Source organism: Phyllostomus discolor, chromosome 3 (assembly GCF_004126475.2).
Source record: "Phyllostomus discolor isolate MPI-MPIP mPhyDis1 chromosome 3, mPhyDis1.pri.v3, whole genome shotgun sequence".
Lineage (NCBI taxonomy): Eukaryota > Metazoa > Chordata > Mammalia > Chiroptera > Phyllostomidae > Phyllostomus > Phyllostomus discolor.
The window spans coordinates 211,657,016-211,684,131 of NC_040905.2; the positions used below are offsets into that span (position 1 = coordinate 211,657,016).

A 27,116-nucleotide genomic window follows, 5' to 3' on the forward strand; every position below is an offset into this window, starting at 1 on the left:
ACAGAGGCTCCTGCCGTTCAGAGGCGGAAAGAGCTGAGGCAGAAGACACTTCACGTTCTGCAGACAGACACAAACTGTTCTTCTATTAAAAGAACACTGCATTACCTCACTCACTGTATGTGTCAACAGAAAGGATCTTAAAGAAACGTAGCACGTCACCCAGATAAACTCCACCCCCCCACACGAGGTACCCCACGTCCCACGAGCCCACTGTTCCTCTCCTGAGAGACACGCACACACCGTCCGCCCGTGTCCCGGGCAAGGGTGGGGGCACGCAGCGGCAGCTCGCCCTGGGTGGCGCCCCTCCCGGGAGTTCACAAAAGCACAGGGCTGACGTGCGGGCCGTCCCCATGGGGGCCCGGAGGCTGAGACACCCGGAGGCCTGGAGGCACCGCCCCGGCACCTGTCAGGACCCATCATTCTCGTTCAACCAGTTCTGCTTTCTGCAACCCGTGGTGCTCCCCCAAGCCTGTGTTCGGGGGTTCCGCGCGTGCATGTTATCATCACACAGGCCCTTCGCGGGGCCTTTCTGACGGGTGCCCTGGTGCAGCGCTGCTGCCCGCTCTGTCTCCCAGACACTCCGTCTCCGGCGAACTCACACAAACGCAAACCTCAGGAGTGGGGAGGTCGTGAGGCCCGCCGGCTCCCAGCAAACCAACAGAAACAACAGAGGTGGACGCTGTCAGTGACCAGGTCTCAGAACAGTTTCCTTGAATACGTAATGGATGTTATGAGTGACTCCCTACAGACCCTGCTTCTGTTTCGAGGGGTGTCTCTGTTAGCAGGACCCAAGAGTTGAGCGGACTCCTGTCTTAGGGACACCAGAGAACAGAGGCGCTGGAACGCCAGGAGCCGACCGGCCGGTGAAACGGTCTCGGAGTGTCCCTCCTCTCCGGCTAACGCTAGAAGGGCTCTGCAGTTTTGCTCAGAAGCACAGTTCCGAAGTGCAGGGTTCTACACTGCAGCACGCTGATGCAGAGAAACGCACTATCTGCCTCCAGCTGGGATTTCATTTCCATTCTGCACCTCCGACAACGCAGCACCGGCACCGTAACCCCTAACCCCGAAGCCGACTTTCTGCCACACTCCCCCGCAGACTGTCGGCTGGAACTCACCAGAAGCATCGCTGAGGTCCCGTTGGGTCTGGACAAGTGGATGGACATCTCTGGAAACATCCTGTCGATGCGGCTGATCACGTCGTCGACGTATCTGGGTGGGAAGAGGAAACACCCGTGGGTGAGGCGAGACCTGGTCAAAGCAATGCAAGTCCACGGGGCAATAAAGCTTCTCTTTCCAACTCAATTTTTAATTCATGGAGTGCATTCTCAGGAAGGTAAATAGGCCAGCATGGCTTCTGATAAAAATGCTGCACCCCTGTGCCTCCTCTCGCCTTCCCGAGCTAACCTCTTCTCAGCGGTCTCTTCGTTGTTCTCCCTGGAGTGTTCTCAGTCGGTATCAGTCTTGCCTGCCCACCTCAGGGCATGGCCCGGCGACCTTCTCCTGCAGGAGACCAGAATTCGGCTCGGTCACCATGCTGGCCGCTGGGCTCCCCCCTCTGGCCTTCGGCGCCAGGAAGGCAGCTGCTTCCTGGGGCTCCGCTCTGGTCACCTCACCACCTGCCATCTGGTTTCTCAGCTCGGTCCTGGAACAACCCACTTCCGGGGCTGAGTTCCTGCTGTCCTCAGCACCTGCGGTCACCTACGGTCACCTCCGGTCTCCCAGCGGCACGCTAACTAGTTCAAGTTGTATCACAGTTTGTGTTCGCACGGGTGTTCACGGCCCGTGTGCCCCGGGGTCTGAGCCGCCGCAGCTAGGGGGCGTGCTGGTTTGCCAGGGGCGCAGCCTCCCGTTCTGCCTTGCCTCTCCCTTGGCCCACCGTCTCGGTACCCGCTCTGAGGCCCGCCCTCCACCCCCGCCTGACCCCCCACTTCTCTCAGCACAGGCACACACCTGGGCCACCGCCAGTTCCAGTTTCCTTGGGGACCTTCCTCCAAAAGGGAGCCCTCTGTCCCTGTGTCCCAGAGGGAACCTGCACCTCTTAAGGCCTAATCGTCACTGAGACAGCTGAGCGGAAGCACGCGGCCCGGATCTGGCTCACAGGGAGAGCGCCAGCACCCCGCTCCCGGTACACCGTGGGCCTGGTCTGCAGGACGGATCCTCCCCTGCAGGGGCGGCGCCCAGTGGACAGGCGCCAAGCCGCAGCACCCACAGAGCTGGGGCTGGCTCAGATCCTCTGGGAGTGAAATCACGCCGGCCTCTGTGCCACCGTCTGACCCGCTGGCCACAGAGGGGTGCATAACACAACAGCTGGGATGCAAAACTATCCATTAAGGACTCTGCGTCGGACTTTGTATCTGTTGGAGATGACAAATTAAATTACATGTCCATTAGATGAGGGACACGGAAAAGCTCTGTTCTCTTGGGGGAGCAGGGAGATTGGCTCTCCGCTCACAACACGAAGCGGTTGCAGCCCAAAACCTGGGGCCCCGGAGAGGCAGCGGGCAGCGCGACGCCGTTTGTTGAAGAAGTGAACACACAACGTATGGGCTGTGAAAGTGGAGAGTAATCCCACTGATTAGCTTCCCGGGCGTTCCTCAGAGAGGATTATGCGGTTTTGAACTCTGAGTTGAAGAAGGAAGAGAACAGAAGGCCCGTGGTAGACAGGGAATTAGCAGTAGGCAACGAGCGTGACAGGAGGGGGAGGCGCCCCAAGGCTCTCGCTGCTGGGAGAGGGCTGGGGAGGCGGCACGCTTCACGTGCAGGAGCGACCTCTGCGAGCCCAGTACCTAGGAGCTGCCGGCCGCCTCCGGGAAGAACCGAAAGGCGAGCACAAGGCATTTGCAGGCGAAGTAGCTCAGAAAGAACACGAGGTGTTTCTCAAAGCCCCGTTCGGGTGAGTCTGGAAGGGGCTCGGAGACCGTGACCAGGAAACCACATTCCTCCTGTCCCAGCCGCCTCCCAGACTCACGGGGGCAGGACACGCACCCTTGGCTGTAGGCCTAAGTGCTACAAAGGGTGGAAGACGGAGCCGGGAGGGCAGGAACTCATTTTTCACCACTGCCTGACGTTTCGAGACCCGGTGGGAGGCACAGGGCGCACGCCAGGTCCCCGGAAACGCTCGCACGCTTCTCCTCTACGCCTAGTGCGTAGACTGACTAGCCGCAGCGACTTCGCACTCAGCAGGCAGCGAGAACCCGCTGTCCTGAGCGAACGGAGGTCACTGCCAAGTGTACGCTAATGGCAGGCGTAGGCGACGCTTCCCAGCCGACCCTCAATCGATAGCCGGCCCAGCTCTGGACAGCAGAATGCAAATGCACCCCAGAGCTCCAGTGCAAAGGTAACCCCGTCACTTGCTCTCCCGGTGCCCTTCACCTTGGCAGGTTCAGGGTACTTTCCGGAAGACCCGTCTCCTTGCTAGACGAGGAAACAGGGAACAAGGAGGTGAAGTGGTGATTCCAGGAAACCGAGAAGCCCAGACACCGAGCTGGGCGGGCGGGTTTCCGGGGCGCCCTCAGGGAGGGCTGGCGTGCCGTCTGGGCAGACGGCTCGTGTCCCTTGCCGTTTGGGGTTCCTTTTTCGTGTTTTTATGAGTTCTTCACTCGTGAAGGAAGGCAGTGGCAGGAGAAGAGAGCCCTATGAAGAATGTCTGCTGTCCGCACAGGAGAGTGGGGAGGTCTGGGGTGGCGTTTCCCACCCCCACCCACGATCACAGGAAAAGCTCGGTAAGCGCAACCCAAAGACTTTACTGAGCAGGAGTGACTTTCAAGGAGACTGTTTTTCATTCACATGCCTCACATGAAGGAGATGCAAATTTCCTTTTTTACAGGTGACATTATGTGTTTGCCAAGAAGGGAAGGAGGGGACGTCAGCTGTGCTTTCACGGGGAAAACAACAGCTAAATCCTAGAAGCAAAAATCAAAACATTTCATTTCCAAGCAGACCCAGCTTTCGAAACGCAAACCCGCCACTTGCGGCTTGACAGAAACGCAGAGCTGGAGACAAAGGACACTCTCCTTCTGCTGAGGGGCACTGCACGGGGGGGGGGGGGGGCCGCCCCAGGTGCCCCTCAGGCGGGGCTCCCCAATGCCACCTCCCCGGCCAGCGCCGCTGAGGCTGGGGGCGGCGTGGGGGCAGGGCCGGGCACAGGCGGGACGGTGCGCGCCCCTCCTGCACACCGCCGCGTGCGCTGTCCCTTCTGTGCAGGATGACATTAATTTTTACCTTCGGAAGCCAGGCAAACAAGCAGTAACCCAGCAGTGGTGACTCGCTCACACTCGAGCAGATGCAGCGTGGAAAGATTAATTTAGTGCCAAATTGAGCAGTGAGTCACAATTTGCACATATCTGTCAACCTGTTAACAGGGTAATAACTTGGAGAGATCGCTGCTCCTATTTACATTACAGAAGCCTGTCGGATGGAGAGCGGCTGGGTTCTCCGATGCGCTCGCGGCTCCACGGTCCAGGAGCGGGGCTCGGAACACGAACCCCTAGAAATCACAGGTCCACGTCAAGGTGTGGCTCATCGCTTGGGTGGTCTCAGGCAGGAAATTCACTTTCAACCAACCAGAGAACCCCACCCCCCTCCCGGCTCCCGAGCTCCAGTCGGACCCCCAGGGCTTTCCAACCCGTTCCCCCCAGGACCGTCCGGCAGGCTCTCCGCAAGGCTTCCGCAGGCCTCCTCGGGCGCAGCTCAGAGCCAGTCGCCCGCCACCTCTGCTGCATCAGGAACAGGCAGGCCATGCTCAGACCCCAGCGTCAATTTCTGAAGCCCTCAAACCTCCTTCCCTTCTGCTTTTCTTTAAGCAGCGTGGCCTGCTCCTTCCAACGTCCTCCGTCAGAGAATCAAAGAGCACCGGGACCCCAGAGGCCCCTCCTCTGACACCCCCTCCACCCAGCACTTCCACGAGGGGGAACACCCCTGTGACGCCTCCCCAAGGCACCCCCCGGTACTGCTGGCCTCCGGGGGTGCTCCAGTCCCGCCACCCCATCACCCACACGGGTCTCAGGGAACGACACTCGGTACTTCCTCCAGAACCCGAGGGCGTTCTGCAGACCTGTAAGAGACTAGTGGGTTCATCTCCCCCCCAAGGTCAAGGACCTGCTTCTGTGACTGCAGAGGGACGAGGCCCTCACGGCCACACACACGCGTGCTTTACAGATGCTCCTTGCTCTCTGTGTTGCTGTGGAAGGCCCAGCTCAGGGTGCGCTCAGGCCCCGGGTCCTCAGAGGGCCCAGCAGGCGCTGCGGTCAGCTGCTGCCGCTGCTCCCACCCAGCCGGGCCTCCTCCTCCCTACACCGGCCCTCAGCAGGCTTGCGCCGCCCGGCCCCGCCTCACACACCGCGCACGCTCTGCACTCTCTGCCTGGAGGGCTCATCGCCACAGCGTCCACCCCGGGTCCCGGCCAGCCCTGCTCGGCTGAAACACCAGCGGCTGGGGAAGCCCCCCGGCACGCCCCCGGCCCGAGCCAGTCAGTGCGTCTCCTCTCCCCCCCACGGCCCTGTTAGCTCTCCTCTGCGTCTCCTGCCCTGGTTGTAACGAAGCGGTTTTTCCGGTGACTATTTGTTTAACGTCGTTCTTCCCAACAGACTCTCCGCGGGACCTCCTGACTCCCTCCCTCCGTGCTGGGTCCTAGCACCGCGCCGCGGGGCCTGGTGCCCACGACACGCCTTCCCCAAGTGCTGCGCCGAGCGGCCAGGACACTGGAAGGCCAGCCGTGTGGACTCAGGTGAGGCAGCCAGGACGCAGCGCAGATGCAGAGTTCCCTGCAGCAGACGTTACTGGCGGGTCTGAGGTGCTGGGCGAGTCCGCTGCCCCAGCCACCAGAAGCCACCGGTAACGGCACCCAGAGACCGCACGCGGCAAACCCCGAAGAAAGCCGCAGAGCAGCTTCAAGTCTCCAAGCTTAACACGCGCCACAAACCCCCCAGCCGCTCTGGCGGGAGCCAAGGCCCCCCGGACGCCGGAGCCTTCTGAGGAAGTGGTGCCGCGCATGCCCGTTCTAACACGCTGCTTCTAACCAGCTAATTAATCCTGCAAAAGCGGTAGTGCAGAGATACATGCTACCAAATTGGAATCGCAATGCAGAACGATAACACAACAGAATGTGGGAGACATTTCTAAAGATGCTGGTTTCACAAAACGTTCCTTTCCACTCTGCACATTAGAACAATTGTGAACTATTTGTCATTAAAGCCTTACCATAATTTGCTGGACAGATGGCTGGGTTCTCTAGAGTCTGACCCTTCCTCAGAAGAAAAAAAACAGCAACCAGTCTGGCCTCCCGCCAGGGCTCCCGGGGAGCGAGATGCCCAGCGGCTCTGCCGGACTCGGGCGCCCGTCTCCCCCACACGGCGCGCACGACACGCCCTGCTCACGGTGCCCACCCGTGTCCGACCCCGGCGGCAGGAACACGAGGGTTCATCAACCATGTCCGGGACAAGGGTAGTGCCCGTGGATGTCCTCTGCACAGCCTGAAAGTGACAAGAGCGTCCTCCTCCACACCTGGCCAGGTGACAGCCGAGGGGACTCCGCCGGTGGGGGACGCCGAGGGGGCCGGTTTAATGACTCCGTGGGGGTGCGGCTGCCTGAACCCTCACCTACCACTCTCAACACGCCAGCGAGAGACTGGACACTCAGGCCAACGGGCTCACGGCTCTCCCTCGGGCCCCACTTCTCAGATCTGGAGGGTGCCTGAGTCGTGTCTGGGAAAGACTTCTGGTGACTCTCCCGGGTGGCGCAGCAGAAACGAGACTCGCTGCCCCCCACCCCCCACGGAAGCGAGAGCACGTGCCTGGACTGCGGCCCTCTCTCACTGCACCCACCCCCCGCCACAGCCGCCTCCTACCCCACAGCTGCCTCCTGCGCTGCTCTCCGCCCAGGGGAGGCCCTCAGAAACGCCGAGGCCTCTTGTGGCTGCTGGGTGCCAGGCAGCCCCGGCAGTTCGTGGGCACTCGTGGCCAGTGCACGTGGCCAACACCACCAGAAAGTCAGGGCTCTGCTCAGCACACGGCACAGAGGAGCACAGAGGTGGTCCCCACAAACGGTCCCTGTGTCCGGGCAATGACAGTAACTGTGAGGACGGAGAACAGCAGAGGCCGCTGCCCACGGTGGGCTCTGTGGGAGTGGGGCGGGCCCCGCCCAGCCTCCCGCTGTAGGAGGGGCGGGCGGAGCGGGACAGCGGGCACCGCGTCCCCGGGCTCAGGAGCCCTCGCGCCCTGGGTCTCACAGCTCTCTCACCTGCTCTGAGAAGCAGCAGGGGCAGGTGTGACACTCCTAGTTTATAAAACAACTGAGAAAAAGGAGGCTGAGTGACCTGCCCAATGTCCCAGCCGGCTGAGCGGCGGACCCCACTCCAGGGCCCCCTGGCTCTCGGCGGCGGCAGCCCTGTGAGGGTCCTGCAGAGACCGCGGGTCCACTGCGTTCTCTCGCTCCCTGCACTCCCAGCAAGACGGCTGGATGACGCTCCCGCGGTGCGCCAACACGAACCCAGCTCACGGCCTCCTCTCTCCCCATCCCTCAGCAAGGGGGGAGTGCCCGAGGGGCCCTGGGGGCACAGTGCCGAGGCAGGGGGCCGACATGCGGGGGCCCCCACCTCGTTCGCTGCACTCCATTCCCCTTCAAGGCCGCGAGCTCACGGCCAGAGAAACAAGACAACCGAGTTAAACCGCCCTCCACCGTCCTGTTGGGCTTCTGATTGTGTGACTCTCAGTTCATGTACGAAGTTGGCAGGTAATGGGAAGGGGCAAAATAGTAAACACTTATTTTGCATTTTATTTTATGTTAGTAACTAAAAGGCATATGTTTTTCTAAATTCTGTTCTTCTTGCACTAAAACTGTATTCAATATCTGTAGGTCCCAGTTTTCCCTCAAACATTGAGACAATGTGTTAACCTTGGGAAAGACTTGCAATTTTCATTCCGCCTCTACTTCCTTTGCGAGCCCGGGCACGTCAGAGAGAGCCGCCACACGAGGAAAGCACACGCACACCGAGCCTCCCGGCAACTGCCATGGACGACAGTTACTAAGCCGGCCTTCTCCGTCAGACCCGGTGAAGTGACACCTGGCGCTCAGATGGGCGGCGACGAGTGTGCGACCACGTGACACGGTGACAGCATACCCCCGGGCTTCTGGTTTTCCACCAGGGAGCTGACCAGGACACAAGGGCACGAAGGCTCCCCCGCTTCCCCAGCCCCACGGCCGCCCCGCCCAAGGTCACACTCAGACCGGTCACCGAGTGCGGACTGGCCGCACAGGTCTGGCACGGCCAGGCGAGGCTGTCGTGTGGTGAGCGGTTCCAGAGGCGGATCGCTGCACACATGCAGGACAAGAGCCCTGTCCCCACGTGACTGTGAGTGCCCGAGAGCACACGGGGTAGACTGCACGAACACAGAGAGAATGCCGCTCACACCCCACACACGGGACTGGCTGCAGGTGCACAGCACACGACGCCAGTGCGTGCGGTGGTCAGCAGCGCCCTCGCAGTCCAGGAACCTCCCTCCCCCCCCCACCCCAGGGACAAAGGTGCCTGCACGGCAGTGACTCTGAGTCCCGCTCTCAGTCGTCAGACAGTCGCTCCAGGGGGCAGCCAGCCCGCGGCCCCGCCCCCGGTCCCTGCTGGGACTCTCTGCACACGCCCCAGGCGCGCACACCCGTGCTGACCTGGACAACCCGGGGGTCAGGTCAGGGCTGATGAGGAACACAGCGAGCAGAACCTTGCTGGGCACTTGTTCCTTTCACAAAAACTGGGAACTTCCCCACCTGAAGGGGTCGTCCAGCAGAGTTCACGGACACACGAGGTCGTCCCCCATCCTGTGCAGACAGCACTGACGCGAGCCAGCCGAGAGGACAGCAAACGGAGGGACAGACAAACAGAACCGGACATTCCTGGTGGGCGGCTCTGGGTAGGGCCAGGACTCCGACCGACGGCTGTCCGCAGGGCTCGCTGCCGGGCTCTGCACTCCCGCCTGCCCCGCCAGCTCCCGCTGCCCCAGCCCGCGCAGGAAAGCCTCCCCCAAGTCCCCCCAACCCCTCGACAGGAAGCACTCCTTCAGAGCCCGCCTCACCACCAACCCCACCCGGCTGGACCACTGACTGTGGACGCTGACCTGCCCCACTCGACTGGAAACTGCACCGTTCCCAGCCACCAGCCCCGGCACACCGTCCGGCACACAGCGGGCTCCCCGGGGCCACCCGATAAACGGTCTCGCCCGTGGGCTCCTTGGTGAGAAGTGTCTGCAGCAGAGCGGAGCCCGAGGCCGGGGCTCGGGAGCCCCTGGGCCCGACTGCTCCCGGCCTCACCCTGCCCTCTTCCCGGACAAGGCAGTCTCTCCAAGCCTCGGTTTCCTCACCCGTCCGACACGGACAGAACACCATCTCCTCCCCACGGTCGCGGAGAGAAACGAGAGGCTGTGGCACACGAGGCCCCGACGCCGTGACTGGCGTGGCTGCTGCTCCCGTGGGCACAGACCCTGCCGCGTTCTGGAGAGAAAGGCGAGGGGCTTCCGCTCGAGTCCGGAGGACACGGAGGCTCAGGAAGTGGGGCAGGGACTGGAGATGGCTCGACGCGCAGGCAGGGAAGGCAGGGAACGTCAGCATCCTCTCCGTTCCCTGCCCGTTCTGACGCATCGTTGTGAGGTTTCAGTTAGTAAGGGGGTCCTCCCCGTTACTGCCACACGAGGCGGCCAGAGGAGGGGCAGGCCGCTGCGGCGCTGACATGGGGCGCAGCGTGGGAGTGGGCTGGGGCGACGCGGCCCGGCTTCTGGGGGGATGCACGCTGCCGTGCCCGCCTCCATCCACGCGCACACACCTCCCCCCGCCCCCGCCCCACTGCGCTGCGTGCTGGGGGGCTCACACGCACCGCAGCGATGTCGACGGCCCCTTCTACCTTCTGGCCTCCAGGCGGCGTGCGGCCAACGGTGGGCCCCGGCCGGAGGTTCAAAGGCAGGAGAAACGTCAAGTCTCAGTTCGCAGAGAGTAGCTGTGACGACGGAACACCCGCAGACAGACACACAGATGCGGTCCATCCCCCACCCAGCGGAGGGGTGGGCAGCACTGTGGCGGGGACGTGGCCTGGAGTCGGCTCTGGGGACTGACTGCGGCCTTGTGACCTGCTGCAGGCAGGCAGGCAGCAGTAGCCGCCTCTGGGCAGCTTTTCCCGTTTCCCGCGCACGTGTCCTGACACCTCTGTTCCAGCCGCCACCATGCAGGAAGAGCACTGGCTGGGGGTGTGACCGAAAAGACACACTCCCTCCAGACCGACGCCTCCTCCAGTGGCCCTGCCCCGACAGGCCGACCACGCAGACCTCACCCACGGGTCCCTCGCCCTCTGGCCTGTGGCGGGGTGTGGCTGGGGGTGGCAGTGACAGGGGAGAACACAAGGTGTTAGAGAGAGAAAAGAGCACCTCTCCGCCAGCAAAGCCACCGTCCCGCGGCCGCGTCCCTCAGCAGGGCTCTCCCTCTCTCTGGGTGCCAGTAAGCACGCCCTCCCCCTGCCCCTGGGGGAGGACCGGCGCGGGGCAGCACCACTGCCGGTGGCCGGCCGCCTGCCCTCTGGAAACGGCAGTCCCCGGCTAGAACGAGAAATATGGAAAACTGAACAGTGTTTAACTGAGGACAGCAGTGACACGAGTATTCTGAACTGGTAACAAATAAAGCCTTACACATGCTCCGCTGACTTAATTCAACATCATTCACGTGACAGACCTTCCCGGGAGCCTTGTAACTGCGGCCGCGGCTAGTTCGGGCAGCCATGGCGCTCCGGCAGAACGGGGGCCCCTGACGGAGGGCTCCATGTCACTGAGAAACGGCGCCCCCCCCCGCCTCCTCTGCTCCCCTTTAACCTCAAGGGTCCCGGCACCCCACGCAGTGGGCACAGTGGTTCCTTCTCGTACCACAGCCAAGGGCTAGTCTGCTTTCCCTGTCTCTGAGTTCACTGTCAAGTTCACGTCCACCCCGGACTAACAGCCCCCACGGCGTGACAGGCGTGCTCACGAGTGCTACGGGCGGTGCTGGGCGGTGCTGGGCGGTGCGCGGACGGGCGCTTTTAACTGAAATGTGCGTGTACGCAGAAAACTATGACTAGCAAATAAAACCTATGAGCTCACGGCGTCATTTCTTAGAATGAGGCTAGGTTTTAAAAATGAGTTTATTTGAAGAAAATTATTACTCAAACAGTAGGACGGCTGCTCAAAGGTTACAGCAGAAACCCTAGAGGCGGCTGTAAACGACTGACTGCAAACCCCCTTAAAGCAGGGCAGGTGACAAAACAGCTTGGTCTGAAAAAGGTCTCGCTTGTCTCTGTAAACTGTGTGTGTGTGGGGTTTCCATTCTAAATAAACCTCCATATTCGCACCTTTACAACAACCCCAGGTTTCCGAGCGTACAGCCGGAGCCGGCGAGGAGAGGAGACGAGGAGAGGCACGCAGGGAGGGCCGGCTGCTGAGGTCAGCAACCCGGGACGGGATGCGGGGCTGCGGGCGATCAATCACCCCGGGCGCTGCCCCCGCTGAGACGTGTCTGGGAGAGCGCAGTCTGAGCACCGCGGCGGGGCGGGGGCGGGGATGGGGATGCGGGGGCTGGGGTGGGGATGGGGGGGCGGCGCTTCTCCATAGAAAACAAAATGGCTCCCACACAGGCAGCAGCAGGCGCGGCCGCTGGCCCCCAAATTCCTCTCGCCGCTTTCGAAAGTGTTAAAAATGGTGCCAGAGCCACCTTCTCCCACTGGAGCCAAATCTAGCAGTCTCCTGGAGGCAGGTGGGTAGGTGACGCGTGCCCAGGACAAACTTGCAGAGGGCGCCCTCTGCAGGTGTGCAGGGGCCTCGCCAGGCCACAAGCAGCAGTGACCACAGTTAGCTCCCTGAGCGCTGCATCTACGTAGGGCAGTCCTCCTGATCCCAAAAACGTCTTCTCTACCGTGAGTCAGGGAAGAAACGGCTGGTCGCGCGGACCCTCGCCTGTGCACCCGCCCCACCCCCCCGCACCGCAGGCCTGCTTACCGCCCCGCCCGGCACCCGCCGCAAGTCCCAGGGAAACCGTCCTCCGCCAGGGAAAGAAGAGCACTTCCAGGGAAAAAGCCCATGATTTACAAAGAAGAAAGTCATAAAAATGATTTAAAAAATGAAAAAGCCTGAAAGGATGACTTAATAAATCCGAAGTGTTGTTCCCAAGAACAGTCATTAAGAACCTCCTCTCCGTAAGTAGTAGAGCAAGCAACAGATCAGTAACCCACAGACCCCCAGGCGTCTTAGTCCGTTATTCTCAATAACTCATGGGACAAACAGGAGCTCACGGGGGAAGTCAGAAAATACCCTGAAATGAATGATAAAAACATACCGAAATTTGTGGGATGCAGCTAACGCCACGTTGGAGAGAAATTTATAGTTTAAAAAAGCTTCCATAAAGATGGAAAAATGACTAAAAGATCAGAGATCTATGCTTCCAATTTAAGAAGTGAGAAAAGAGAAAAGCAAATTCAACCCAACGTCAGAAGAGGGAAACGATGTTTGTAAAGGCAGGTGTGAAAAAGAAAACAGATAAAAACTGAGACCAAGAGCGGGTAATTTGGACGAGAACACGTGAAACTGAGAAAGCCCCAGCCAGACCGATGGAGGGAAGAAGACAAGACGCAACTCAACAACGTCAGGGATGCCCGAGGAGACGTCAACAGGCCCGCGGGGGGCGCACCCTGAGCGACTGAGCGCCGACAGACCCGACGGCTCACAGGACGGGACAGCCCTTGAAAGACGGCGACTGGATACCTGACATATGGAGAGATAAAAGTCCAGGCCTCTACTTTTTAAAGTGCATTTGTTGTGAAAAACCTCCCTGTAAAGAAAGCTCCCGTCCCACACGGATTCGTGGTTAATTCCAGAAAACACTTGGGAAAGCAGCGGTAACGGCCTTACTGGTGCTCTTTCAGGAAACTGGAAGGGGAGCGGTTCTCGGCCCCTCCGAGGGGCCAGTGTTACCCCGACACCAGTATCGGGGTCAAGGGCATCGCAGACAATGCGCTCCTCATAAGCAAAGACACAAGATTCCTCAACAAAGTATCGGCAAATAGAACCCCGCAACACGTGGAAATGACAACACAATCAAGTACATTCTAGAATGCGAAGTTGGATTAATGTACAAAGTCAACCCACGCTGTGCTGCATACATATATGATGGACTGTTACTCAGCATAAAATGGATCTGTTTTATGTGAATCACACCTCGAGAAGTTGGCTTAAAAGAGTGTTCACAGTGTGCTGGACCCCCTGCGTGAACCTCTCATAGCAACGGGTGAGAGTTGGAGCAGTGGTTTCTGACACCCAGGGGACAAGGAGAGAGAGACGGGCTCCCTCTGGACGCCGGGGGGCGGGGCGGGTCTGTCTCCCACCCCAGGTGGCTAGTCAAGAGCTGGAAGACCCGTGTGGCGCTCGCTGTGACTCGGGGGGAGGGGCCGTGGTGGGGGGGCATGGGCGGGGAGCCCCACCCCGAAGGCTCCAGGCTCCGGTGCAAAGCGAGTCTCTCCGTTCCGGGGCCACGGCGGCGGCATGCCATCTGACCTCGGCTTCCCCTTCTGCACCCTCGGTGCCCTCGGAGGGCCCCTCCCGCTCCGGCCGGTGCGACCCCCGGACGTCTCCTAAGAGCTCACCGATGCGCGAGGAGGCGATCATGCGGCTCCAAAGACCATCCGTCTTCCGATGGTCCATGCGGTCGTTGCTCCTGGAGACCCGATCAATCAGAGCACCCCATTCTTTGACCTTTGTCCATAACTGGGATCCATTGTACTTGATGGATCTCAGTAAAATCCATGGTGTTTCAATAGCAGACCCACTCCGCGCACTGGCACAAAACACACCGCCCCTGTCACTGCGGCGGGGGGGTGGGGGAGTGGTCGTTACTAGAAACCTCTGAAGAAACCTGTAACTGGAAAGGACTGCCGCAACGAGATCTTAGAACTAAAGAGGAGCATCTTAACGAGCACCCCAGGACACAGCCAACTTGTAGCCCAGGAGACCGACAGGACGGACTTGCCCAGCGGAGCTCACAAACGAGGACTCGCTGTGGCTGAGCGGCCGCCCCACGGTGGCCGGGGAGGGTGTTCAGGGGGCACGTGTGATCAGCGGGCGCCCGACTCATGTTCTTCACTGGAGGATCTCAGAATGAGACGGATTAGAACCGTTAATGGCTCTACAAGGAGGAGCCAGGAGTGTACGCATCCAGGTCCTTGAAATCTTAGATTCAGACGCCCACCCTGCGAACAGAAGACCTGCCCCGGCAGACAGGTGCAGCCGTGACTCAGCTGTGCCGCGCCCACCGCCGGGTCTGATGCTCCAGACCCCACCTCGGGCACCTGCCCGCAGCAGCCACGGCTCCAGCTCTGGCCTGAGAAGGGGCGTGCACCCATGCACACAGGCAGCCTCAGGGGCGCGCACTGGCGTCCACACGATGCTTCAGGGGCAGGGCGGACTGCTCGGGGGTCAGGGCCACGCTCACCACGAGGGAGAGAGCCCAGGTCCTCCGCCCGGACGCCACGGTGCCCAAGGAGGATGCAGAGGACCGCCCCGGGAATGAGTCAGCAGCACAGCGGGTTCAAGGTGGCTGCTCGGAACCGTGTCCAGGTGGGACAGGCGCCGCGCCACCAGGAACGGCAACGAAGGGACGACAAACTGCAGGGTGTGCACTTCACAGTGGGGCGGGGGGGGGTGCGGCTGTCTGTAAGGGAGGTGAGGTGACACGGCACTCCTCGCGCACGCCAAGCGAAGTTGCTGAGCGAAGACGGATCAATTATGCGCGGTCGATGAGAATAATAAGAACGAGTTCCAGCAGGGAACATGGAGGTTAAATATTAGGCAAAACTTTACAAGTGGAGAAGCGGCTGGCAGCGTCGAGAGGCCGCCGGGAGAGGCAGGGAAAGGCCGCCTGCAGAGTGTTCCGGGTCGACGGGGGAGGTCAACCCGACGCCTGCCTCCTCCCAGTGGGGTCACTCCTGCTGCTGAGAGACGTGCCCCCAGAGGGGTCTGTTCTGCGCTAGGTGAGAAGGAAAGGAAGGAGGCTAGTTCCTGCTTTTCAACACCCCGAACCCCGAGTAGAAGTGAGGGTGTGGCCCCCGGGCAGGACCCTGGACACTCCAATGTGCCCACTTCAGTGAGAACGGGCTGCGCACGAGTCCGAGGGCGGGGAGTCCGCGGGCAGGGAGCCGGCGCGGGGGGAGCACAGCTGGAGAACAGCAGCATCCTGGCCCTGCCTGGAAGACCTCGCCGTTGTCAGCCTCAATTCAAAGGTTTTTCACTTTGCTGAGTTGCTCACGGTGGCACTGTTTGTTGTCACATGTGGAAAGCGTTTATGCTGGATTAGCATGACTGAACGTTTCCGCATTTTAATGGAGGTTCCAAGGGCCTGCTGCCGGCTCTGGCAGACAGGACTTGGTTTCCAGGTTTCCACTGTGCATGACCGGCCACCGGCCTCCCGGGCCCAAGGCCTAAGGAGGGCGGCAGGGTGAGGGAGGGCACTTGGGCCTCCCCTAACGCACTAAGGGGCCTCGAGTTGGGAGAAGCTTTCCACCGCCCCCCACCCCTCGAACAGCAGAGCCCACGCACGCCCACTGGGCCCTAACGCCCTGCGGCTAACAGGCCTGTCCGGCTCCGATGACGACGCCGTGCACAGTGTCACTTCTGCAGCCGTGTCCTCCACGAGGAGGAAGGCGCCGCGGGGAATCGTGCGTGTTTGGAAGAACATCCCGAGAGCTGACAGATTCAAGAACTATAATATATAACAGTCCCCAAAGGAGGCATGTAATGTTTAGGCCGGACGGCAGAGGCTGCCCAGGCCAAGCCCTTCCCTCCCCGGAGAGTGAAGCTGGGGCACCGGGGGGGTGGGGGGGGGGGGCGGACCCCCCGAAAGCCTTCCGGCCAGCCACAGGCAAGACTGGCATTAAAACTCAGGCCTCTGAACCCGTCCTGGTCCCAGATACAGACCTTTAAAATGTGGCTGCAGAATGAAAACATAAACATAAAAAAAATAATAATAAACAAACTCTTCCAAAAGACGTATTTAAGAGCCTTTTATAGCCACATGCAAGAAAGTTTTCGTTGTGTATTTCCACTGTAGTTTTTACAATACCCTCAGCCACTCTCACTTTTCCAACAATAAATTCTGGTCAAAGCTTAAATGGGATTGGAATTACGCCGCACGGTTCTGAGAAATCCTCTTGATCTGTTTTCCAGCACAGACTCTGGAGACATGACGAGTGTGTGCTCAGATGCATGCGCGGGTGTCCCGAAACCAAGCCAGGCTGGCGCTGCCGTGCTCAGTTAACAGGTGCCTCGGCGTCTTCTGAAACACAGCTGCAGGGGAACGTGAACCCGGCGGGCGGAGCGCGCGTCCCTGGGGCCCCGCGGCGGGCCTTCTTCCCGTCGGTGCCGAGGGAGGCGGTCCCACTGCGTGTGGGCGCCAGGGGCCGGGGACCCCCCCGGCCAATGCCGTCCGCCCTACAGATGCGGGCGGCATCTCAGCACCGACTCAACCACACTTAATGCATCCATCCTGGCACGTGAGAAAGTTTCCACTCTAAAAACTTTAAAAACCCGAACATGTATCTCCAAAGCCTGTGCCGCAATGACCAGTGAAATATTGGAGCATAATGTTCCGCTAAACCATTTCCCGGCCGTACATCACCTTCAGTTTGGGCCCTACCCGGCTGTTTGAAAGTTCATTTTTACAGTGCTCAGGGATAATAGCACCCGCATCATTCACGGGAGCCGTGTCCAGGCGGTTTCTACAGGGAGCAAATGGGATTTTTCCAAATAGATTAAGTTTTAGTGTAGAGAACAAAGGCCCCCTGAGGTTAGTGTTTCCAAAACAAAATGGCCAGAAATTAAGTTCAGATAATTCCAAGGGGTATTTTTCAAGTGTGACTGGCTCAGAACGGGAGGCCCACTACCTTGACCGTGGGGCTTCCCCAGGCCCCAGAAGCGGCGTGCAGAACAAGGTGCGGGCGCATCCCCGCCACCTGCCCTGCCCTCCGCCCGCCGCTCCTCACGTGAGGACTCCCACACACCTCAGGCCCACCTCTCTGGGTGCCCGCACTGGGTTTCGTCCACCTTTACGAGCTTCTTCTTGAAACAGAGACATATTCACCCCTAACAGAAGCAGGTGACGTCTCGACTGCCCTGCACATCCACCTGCGGCTCCAGCCCCTCCTCTCCTCCCTGGTGCGCAAGCGCGGGCTCCTCGCCGTGGCCGGCGTGTTCCCCAGCGCCTTGCCCTGGGTGGTGCCCAGAGAAGGTGGGCCCCGCCGGCGGGCCTCTGACAGTCTGAGACGGGGACAGCGGCGGCAGCTGGGCCTGCTCTCCCACCCTGTGGGTCCACGTGTTATGGATCAAGAAGGGACAGTGAGGGGGCGGGTGTGGCCGTCCTGGGTGCTGGCTGTGTGGCAGCAGAGAAGGCGGCGTCGGTGGTGACAGGGGCATCAACGCAGGCTCTGGGCACCTGGGCAAGGAACCCGGAGCTCCCAGCCTCTATCCACAGCTGGCACGCGAGGGTGACAGTTGCACCCGGTTCAGAAGGGCGTTGGGGCTAAGTAAGGTGATAAGTGCTTAAAACAGGGCCTGAAACCAGGCCGTCACCCGACACAGGACAACTGCCTGCGGTGGTGGCTGCGGCACTCGCTGAGATGCAGCGGCCAGGCTCATGCCTGCCCTGACCTCCTTAGGGGCCGAGCCGGTCCATGGGCAGTCCTCCCGGGGGGCTTCCCCTCCGGTCACGCAGCCCACAGGCCCCCAAACACAGAACTGTGGGGCTCCAGGGCAGGACGGCGAGAGAAGGAAGGAGGGGGAGGGCGGGGTGCTGGCGCTGTGGTGCAGCGCCCGCCCCGCCTGCCCCAGACTCTCTCCGGCAAACCCCGCGGTGAGGATGGTGTGGACGTGCGACCGGAGGCGGGAAGCCCAGTGCTTCGGCACAAGGGAGACCGCTGGCCCGCGCCAGGTTCCGAGGCAAGGACACAGGACGCGCGCCTCCAGCTGCCCATAGCGCCACGCGTCGGCGCCGCATCTAAACCCCGAAACCCTCAGCAATCCCATACCCGGGTCTTACTTCAAACGCACTGCGTTACAGGACCACGCCTCTCCCAACAAAGGTTCTTCAAAAGCGGAAGGACACACACACCCGTCGAGTGTGCAGGGTGGATTTTGTTTACCGGGACTGAGATCATTTGCAGGCATTTTCACTGAAGTACAAAAGGTTCGGGAAGGGGAAAAAGTTCGGATCCCTTCATCTTTTCTTCGGAAATAAATTATTCATGGAGCTCTCTCCCTCATTCCCAAACGGCCAGGTTTAAACAACTGCTTAAAGTGCTGTTTTTAACTGAAGAGCGCATTATTCATAATGCCTGCAGCCCAGGAAACACTTACTGCTAACTGGTCGTTTTCCCTGATCAATGGCTGCTCGGTGTGGGGCACGCCGCAGGGGCAGGGGCTCCAGCGCCGGCCAGGGGCGGTCAGTGCCCGCCTCCCGCGCCCTGAGCGGGCTGGCGAGGGGTCACAGGGCCTGCCCATCCCCCTGAAAGCCTCTTCCAGTGTGGCTCAGCCGGCCTCATCTCAGATGACTGGGGGTACTAAGCACAGCAGGAACCTTCCTGTAACAGGTTAGTGGATCAATTTATCTGTTTCAAATGTGTTCTTTTCAAGTTGAAAAACCGCTACAGACGTTCCAAGCCATCAGCTCACCACGCGCAAGGCGAGGCAGCCATGCTGGATCTGCTGACGGAGGCCCTTCTCGGCCCATTGCGGTTCCCGGCTGGGCCGGTGCGGCCGGCCCACTGGCAGCCCCGAGGCAGAGCCGAGACACCACGCCGGCTGCGTCTCCCAGGAGCCCGCGTGTCGGGCCGCCTTGTTTTGTGCCCAGGAGTACCAGTGTGCTCCACTTACCTTAAATACAAATCCGAAACTAAGAAAACAGTTCAAATACACACACACACAAGCAGGACTGCATTTCAACAACGAAGCCCAGCCACTCTCATTGGTCGGTATTACCTCAAACTTCTCATACAGCAGTGTCACTAAAGGTACAACTAGACCCCTCCACATGCGCGTGCATGCACACACACACACACACACACACACCCCTCCAAACTGGGGACACGCTTTTTAGACGAATGCCTCTCAGTCAGGCTCCAGTGCAGTGTGAGCAAGCCTCAGCAGGACAGCCGGTGACCGCCGGAGCCTGCGGTGCGTCCTGGTGACCGTGGGTGCCGGGAGGGACGCACCCTGCAGTCTGGGCCGCACGGCTGAGACCGAGCGCGCAATCCTGCCAGCAGTCCCCAGGCCCCGGGCCTCAGCGACCGGGCCACAGGCAGTTTCACTTCTGCTGGATTTCACGCCGCACGCAGTAGGGCTGATGACGCAACCTTGTCCCCGACGGCAGGAACACGTCTGCAGTCTCCTCACTTAGGGCCCCTTGTGCTCTGCTCGTGTCACTGCTCGTGGCTTGGCTGAACGCAAGGACGGTGCAGTCTTTCTGTCGCACCATCTGCTGCTGGGCGACACGATACCGAGATGAGACTCCAGACGCTGACCGCCAAGTTCAAGTACGCGCTCCGACACTCACTAGTGATGGGGCCTTGGCCAAGTCACCTCTCACGTGTCCATGCCTCAGCTTCCTCGTTTGTGCACGAACCATCACAGCACCCACCTCACAGGGACTCTGCCAAGATCCAGCGGCCTACTAAGCACGGAGCACGCAGACCAGAGCGAGGCACCTACTAAGCGCACTGCCCGAATGCTCACTGGGATGCTGACCTGGTCGCCATTACGAGCCGTAGGCCAGTCTCCATGCCTCGCTGCCCAGTCTCTTCACCTGCGAAGCTCAGGAAGGACAGCGATGTTTTCCTCATCCGCAGCAGGGCCAACCGATGGTGCGCGTGGTGCGCGGGGTGCGGGGCCTGGCACACGGCACGGGCGCGGCGCCAGGGGCCGCCGTCATCCTCCGTCGGTGAGTGACACCGCTCGCACCGCTCCTATCTGCGCAAGCACGTTTGTGCTCGAATCAACAGGACGCCGCAAGCTTATTTACAACACCAGCCCCGGGCCAGTGCAATTTGTGGGTGTTAATTCAAAAACCTCAGAAAGGCATGGTACTGTTTTCAGAACTGAACCTGCCCGAGACACCTCTCCTCCCACGTGCGCCCCACGCCGCCACCACTGCGGGTCCACACAGAGGCTCCCTGGCTGCCTGCAAACGGACAGCTGCAAAGGAGACTGACACGCACGGCCTTCCCGGCGTCCCCGCCTGCTCTGTCGGGTCACAGTCACGGTCACGGTCACGGCCGAGGCTCCGATCAGACACCGTCTCGTGACTGGGACTCAGGAGTCAGCACTGGTCCTAAGCTGATAGATATGAGGGGAGACTCCCCATAAAACAGGATTTATTTATAAAAAAGTGTGCATTTATTCTTACATGTTTAAATTTCAGTGACCTTCAAAGTCCTCTCCAAGGGATGCAGTACACCTATTGAGACTTTTGTCCCACTGCCCAGAACAGTTTAAAACAGTTTTTGAACTCGTCAATTTTGGTATCTTTTAGTGCTTCTGCCATTTTTTGGTTCACCTCTTTTGCACCAGGAAAACGTTTCCCTTTGAGGACTTTTTCCCATCAGGGAAACAAAGAAAAAAGTCGCTCAGGGCAAGATCAGGTGAGCAGCGAGGGTGGGGCATGTAGGTCATGCCATTTTCAGTCAAAAACTGCTGAACACCCAGCGCAGTCACGCTGGTGCAGGTGCGCTGGTGAAGCACCCGTCATGGAATAGGCAAAGGGGTTGAGTCTTCAAAGAAAAATTCGCAGAAGCTGAACACAGCCTCTCACAACAACGCCAGCTGGCACACTGATCCAGACGGGATCCTAGAACCCTCACCTAGCGGGGGAACCTGTTCTCCAGGGGCCTGCCCTCCAGAAGGTAGTTCTGGGTTTTTGTGGGTACCCCTAGTATTTACATTTACAAGAATCCTTGTCCTCGGAGCCGTAAGGAATCCAGCCCCCGTATTTTAACTGATAGAAGAAAACCTAATGGCATTCAGTCGTCGAGGCCATGCAATTGCTAAGGGCAGAGACGGGCCACAGTCTTGCTATGCTTCTGGCTCCAAGTTCATCTTTCTTCCCACGCGTCACAGGGCTCCCCAGCGGAAACATCCCATCGGTGAGTCTCGCGTTTGTGCTGCTGCAGACGCCAGCTACGGCCCGTCTGACTTCAACGGCTCTGTGCACCGAGCACGCAGTGCATTGTGGGAAAGACAAGAGACCGAGAGAGCAAGACATTCGTCATCTTTGCTGGGACAAGGTTAAGTCCAGACTTTAAAATTTTGATGATATTTAATCCAGTGTATATTTCATTAATATTTTAATATCTTAAATAGAATTTCCTTCTTGCACTTTATTAGTTTAAGGGCCCTCAAAACGTTGGAGAAGATTTTCCTCTCCCTCAGCTTTCATAGTAATTTAATCACGGTAAAAAGGGTCAGAGCCGCTGGGAAAACCCCACAATTCCAGGGTGGTCGGGGAGGGCGGGGCCGCAGTGGCCCGGCCCAGCCCAGCAGGGGTGCGGAGGCCAGGACTCCGGCCCTGACAGGCGGGGGCGAGCGCGCTGCTGTGCCTGGAGCCCCGAGCCCGGAGCCCGGAGTGCACGGAGCCTGGAGGGCGGGTGCGGCAGCACGTGGGGGCGGCCGCCTTGAGGGTGGCCAGGAAGGCCTCCAAGGTGCTGTTTCATTTGACGGAGCCAGCACAATTTTTGGAATTTTTCTAAATCTCCCCTGGAAACTAGATAAAACATCTAAAATAGTGAGGGGTGGAGGATATTTTCAATAAAACCTGATAAGAAAACTCCTCCCAAACCACAGAATACAGGCAGGCAGGACAGCAAAACCTCCAAGTCACGGGGAAATGCCCTAACCCTCCGAAAAGAGGGGCCGTGCCGGGGCGGGAGTGCTGCACAGAGGGCCTGGGCGCGGCTGGCACTCGGGGGGAGTCCTCCCAGGGCCTGGGTGCAGACAGTCAGACACCCAGGGGGGGCCCGGGGGCTGCAGGAGGGCCGGCCAGCACCGCCCGGCACACACTACGCTGAAACAGACAGCCCCCCGCTCCCCCCCCGGCCCCATGAGGACGTGGGCCCAGAGCAGCGGGCAGTGCGGAGGGTAGGAAGGCCGGGCGCCCAGCACCGAAGGCCCCGGCGGCGGCACGGAGCCCCCAGAGGCGGGCAGTGCCTGGGCCCTTCGTGAGCCACCCTGCTCCCTCCCCAGAGCAGGACGTCCACCCCCCCCCCCCACAGGGACACGACAGGAAGGGGGGCCCGGCCAGTCAGGACCACGGAGACGAGAAGGTGGAACAGAACAGCCCAGCGGCCCACACCACGAGACGTCCACAAGCAGATAAACACGGCAACCGAGTTTTCACACCGAGCTGCAAGACCCCGAGGAAACAGCCGACTGGCGGTTTGAAAAGGCAGCACGAACCAGAGACGCCGCTCCCAGAAGCCAGAAGGCCAGGTGCACGCGGCTGACCTGAGGGCCGACAGGACTCGGGAGAAGGACGCGAGAAGGAGCTCAGGTGTGAAAACCAACCCAAGAAACAGGAGAGCCCAGAGGCACCGTGGGGAGGGAGCTCGGGGTGGGGGCGGGGGGGAGACAGAGCAGAGGAGACGGGCACAGGGCACAGAGGCCCACTGGGTCCCGTGGGGTCTGGGTCTGAGAAAAAACCGGCTGTGAGAGGACGTTTTCGGGACAACTGGGGACACGTGAGCAGGGCCGGAGTGTGAGGTGACGCGACGAGTAGTTTGAAGGGTGATAATGACATCGATGTTGTAAAAGCGAGCGTCCTCATGTTGTAGAAATAAGCATTCAGGAGTAAAACGAAGAGATTCGCTTTTGAAAATGTAACAGCAGCAGCAGCAACAAACAAAACCAAAGAAAAAAAAAAAGGCTAAAGAGACCACGGCCCGCCCATCGTTGGGGACGAGAGTCCGGGGCCGTCCTGCGGAGGTCGCTCTCCCCCCTCTTTTACATCCATCTGGGCCACCGGGGTAAAAGGTGTGTGTGGTGGGGGGAGCAGAGGGTGGGGCTGGAGCCGGAGCCGTGGGAGGGCAGGGGCAGGGTTACCTGGGTGGGCCGGGAGGAGGGGTCTGGAACTCGGTCTGGGTGGGCCAGTTTAACCACTGGGGACAAAATCAGCTCCAGGCCGTGAGAGGGCCACTCTGGCTGCTGGCTGCAGTGCACAGGGCGAGGAGGAGGAGGCGGGGCCAGCAGGGAGTGGGTGTGCAGGACTCCTGTGTGCACCGAGGGACGCAGGGACCCGGGACACGGGTGGGGACCGAGAAGGGTGGGGTTGGGAATGTAACTGAAAAGACTGTTGCTAACAGACCAGACTGGGGCGGAGTGAAAAAGGGATGTTTGCTCTGGGATTCGGTCTCGTGGCAGTTCCCCGTCTGATCTGAACCTTCTCCCCGGCGATGAAAAGGAAGCTTTGTGGTTCCCCATATGGTTAGTCTCTGAAAGGTGCTCTAGGCAAAGGAGCGTACAGTTCTCGGAGGGAAATTTCAGGAGCACCGGTGGATGCTGTCACCACAAGAAGCCTGCTGTGGGTGGGCCCGGGCCCAGCCGCGCTCCACCCACGGACCATGCAGGCAGCAGGCGGCGGAGCGGCTGCTGGGTGCACTGCACCCCCTCCCACTCTGAAACACACCCCAGCCTGGCACCTCCTGGGGCCCCAGCCCTCGGTCCTGCCACAGACACCTTCCCCCCGGACTGGTCCCGTCACGAACCGAGAGGTTTCACGTGTGCGAGCCTGGCCAAGGAGCATTTATTTCGGATGTGCTGCAGGAATGAACGCTGGCATGATCTGGGTCTTTCCCCGCTTGGGAAGTGAGGTCGGATTTCACATTCCCATTTCCAGTCAGACCGGATCCTCAGTACAAAACGGTGTCTTTGGATTTGTCAGAAAAGAACAGCTAGGGCGGGCAGCCTTCGCTCAGTTAGTCCCACGGCAAACGCCGCTTTCGGAGATGCCGTGCTGCAGACCGTCAAGGGGCGAGGCCCATGCAGTTGAGGGACAAAGCACAGAAATACTCCCGAGGCGGTGAAGAGGACACGTGGCCCCCAGCACTGAATCCCTCCAGACCAGACCCGCCCCCCCAAGGGCCCTAAGGTGGGAGGCACCGGCCGGGTCGCCTCTGAGTCCTCACCGGCACCAGCGCCAGGCCTGCAGACATGGGGCCCGGTCCAGGCCCACCCAACGACCACCGCGTGAGCGTGTGCCAAGCCTTTGAGTCCAGCGTCCTCCTCCTCCCCTGCCCTCTCCAGTCCCCAGGCTGCATGAAGACGGCCTCAAGCAGGGGTAATGCTCCAGGGGGGAGCGAGGCGAAGAAGACCCCTGGCGACACCCACGAGAGAACGGCTGCGCCACGAAGGCTTGGGTCCGAGCAACCAGAGACGGCTGCCCCAGTCCTGCTCAGGCCACCAAGGACAAATCCGGCGCCTACGTGCGAACAGGGGAGGCAGGACTGCGTAATTAAACCACGGTCGGCTTTTCAGGGGGAAGGCGGGGGAAAGGGCCCCGCTCCGGGCACGAGGCGCTGAGGAAGGACAGGAGCACTGTGGGCACGCAGGCCAAGGCCGGCAGGCTGCGCCAAAGAGCCTACCTATCAAGTGGCAAGTGGGCTGCAATGTCTCAGTTCTTCCAGAACTCTATCAGGAAGAGCAAGTAAACGGCTACATTATTCCAAATCAAGAACAAGAGCATCAAGAACACCTATTTCCTTTGTCGTGAAGCACTTAAAAATAATAACAAGGCCCTGGCTGGTATGGCTCAGTGGGCTGAGTGTCGGCCTGTGAACCGAAAGGTCACCAGTTCGATTCCCAGTTGGGGCACATGCCTGGGTTGTGGGCCAGTCCCCAGTTGCGGGTGTCTAAAGGTAACCAATCGGTGTTTCTCTCGCATACCGATGTTTCTCTCCCTCTCTTTCTTTCTCCCTTCCCCCCTCTCTAAAAATAAATAAATAAAATCTTTAAAAAACCTGAGGGATTCTTAAAAAAAAAAACAACAACAATAAAATGAAGCCTAAATGTATGCGGGAAGGAAGATAAATGTTCGAACAGCATGAACCGCACGCCCGCCTTTAAAGGATATGTAAGTTAAAGAACACCATGTCACAATCAATCAGCGAGCATGTAGAAACAGACTTCACAGCTTGAAAACAAAAACCATATTTTTCAATAACCCGGTATGTACCTTTCCATGTTGCACCAGACAGAAACAATTACACTAAAGAATTCGCACACGATTTAATACAGCAACAGAAGCTCAGACGCCCCGATGCTCGGGGCAGGGTGAAAGCTGACCTGGCTGCGAACCTTCTTCTGGTCACCAAGTTCTGCCCAGAAAACCCTGAACCCCACCAGCACACTCTCCTGCTGCAGCAGCCCCCGTGCCCTCCCTCTCTCTTCCCCGGGCACCAGCCTGGCCGTGACGGCGCTGACCTGCGAGGGCTGAGTCCCGAGGAGCGTGGCCCTGGCCGCCCAGTGGGTGCTGGTGCCCTGGCAGGGCCCCTCGGCCAGGGAGGCGGGGGGGGGCACCAGAAGGGGCAGAGTCACCCCATGCCTCGGGCCTGCCCTGCTGTGACAGCACAGGCTGCAGCCACCGTGCTCCTGGAGGGAGCGGGCCGGCAGGCGAGGCTGACCCACTGCTGCGTACGGCGGCCCGGGAGGACAGCGTTTCTGCGCGCCCCCCCCCCCGCCCCCCCCAGGTTCTAGGATCCACGGCTGCCCACGCTGGTCGTCCCCGAAATCAAATCAGGCGGGCTTTACAGACGATGGCACGTCACGGTCTGACCACAGAGACTCCTCTTCCTCAGTGGGATGTGCGGTACAGGAGCACCTTCCAGGAGGTGACGCCTGAGCGGCGATGAACAGTGGCACACCCCCCTCCTAGCTGCCCCACCTCGGAGCCTCTCGTCTCAGTGAGCAGTGCCGCCAATAAACGGCCCCCCTGCTGACATCAGCGACACCGGGGTTCCTGATGCGCGAGGAGGGAGGTCCCAGCCCTAACTGATACTTGAGCGCCAGGAGTCGCCCGAGGCTCGGCGTCACCCCGAGTCCACGTCCCGGTCCCCACTCTCACCCCTCGAGCGGCACTGAGCTGGACTCCGAAGGCCCAGGGCCTGTGGGGTGTGTGCACGGTACGACTGCGTGGGCAGGGGTTTCCCGGTGAGACGGGGCCTCGGAGACTGCCCAGTCTGGCGCTCTCAGTTACAGCCGCGGCCGCGCTCAGGCCCAGGGAACAGCTGCTGCCCTGCCCGCCGGCCGAAGGCGCCGCACAGGAGAGGAGAGCCGGCAGCAGCGAGCGGAGGGGACGCCGACCCAACCTGCCCCCGCAGGCCCCCAGCGCCCCTCTCGGGCTGGTGTCCGTGCTGGGAGCCCCCCATCCCTCCGGCTGTGCCCCTGCATAGGTGCCGCGTCCCTGCGCAGGTGCCGTGGCCACATCCCTTTCCGGGTGACGGATGGCTCGCTGTTCCCTCCACTTCCTGTCCACTTCCCATCAGTTCAGAAGGGCGTCCACAAGGTTCTGAGACCAGCAAACCCGAAAGGTGCCGAGGAGAACCGTGTGACTCGGGGGTAAGACACGGGGGCGGGGAGGGCCGGTCAATGGAGCCTAAGTGATTTTCTGTCTGACACGCTGGCTTCCGAGTTTAACTCTCATCCATTTTCATGCTGACCTTTAAGCCAACGTAAAAGGCCATAAAAAGAAACTTAATTACTTTGCAGTCATTTGTAACACTTGTTTTAGTTGCCGTTATTTATTTTTTTATCCTTTAAACATGAGGTTTGGAGAAGGTTTGCTGAATAATATCTTGGAGCCAACGTTTTTTAAAAGTGAATGTATCTCTTAACTTTTTTTTTTTACCAAGTAAAAGGCAGCTTAGCATTACACCTCTGTCTGCTCTGAGAGATCCACTTGGTTTTTAAGACTGCAAAGTCGCTTCCCGCCCCTCCGTGACACACGGAGTAGGCAGGAGAGTGGTCAATGGGCCATCTAGACCAGGCGACTCTGCCTTTGGCTTTGCCGGCCGACCCCAGCTACTGACCGGCACCCCAACA

The 27,116-nt window shown here is 60.0% G+C and overlaps 1 protein-coding gene across 4 annotated transcripts in view; it reads right to left on the reverse strand.

The window, feature by feature from the left end:
- The window catches only part of MED27 (mediator complex subunit 27), a 154,949-nt gene that overhangs the window by 46,488 nt on the left and 81,345 nt on the right, over positions 1-27,116 (reverse strand). For all 4 annotated transcript variants that reach the window (XM_028518431.2, XM_036022392.1, XM_036022394.1 and 1 more), the window contains one exon: positions 1,116-1,209. In XM_028518431.2, coding sequence (XP_028374232.1) covers positions 1,116-1,209 — 94 coding nt within the window. The remainder of the gene's footprint in view (positions 1-1,115; positions 1,210-27,116) is intronic.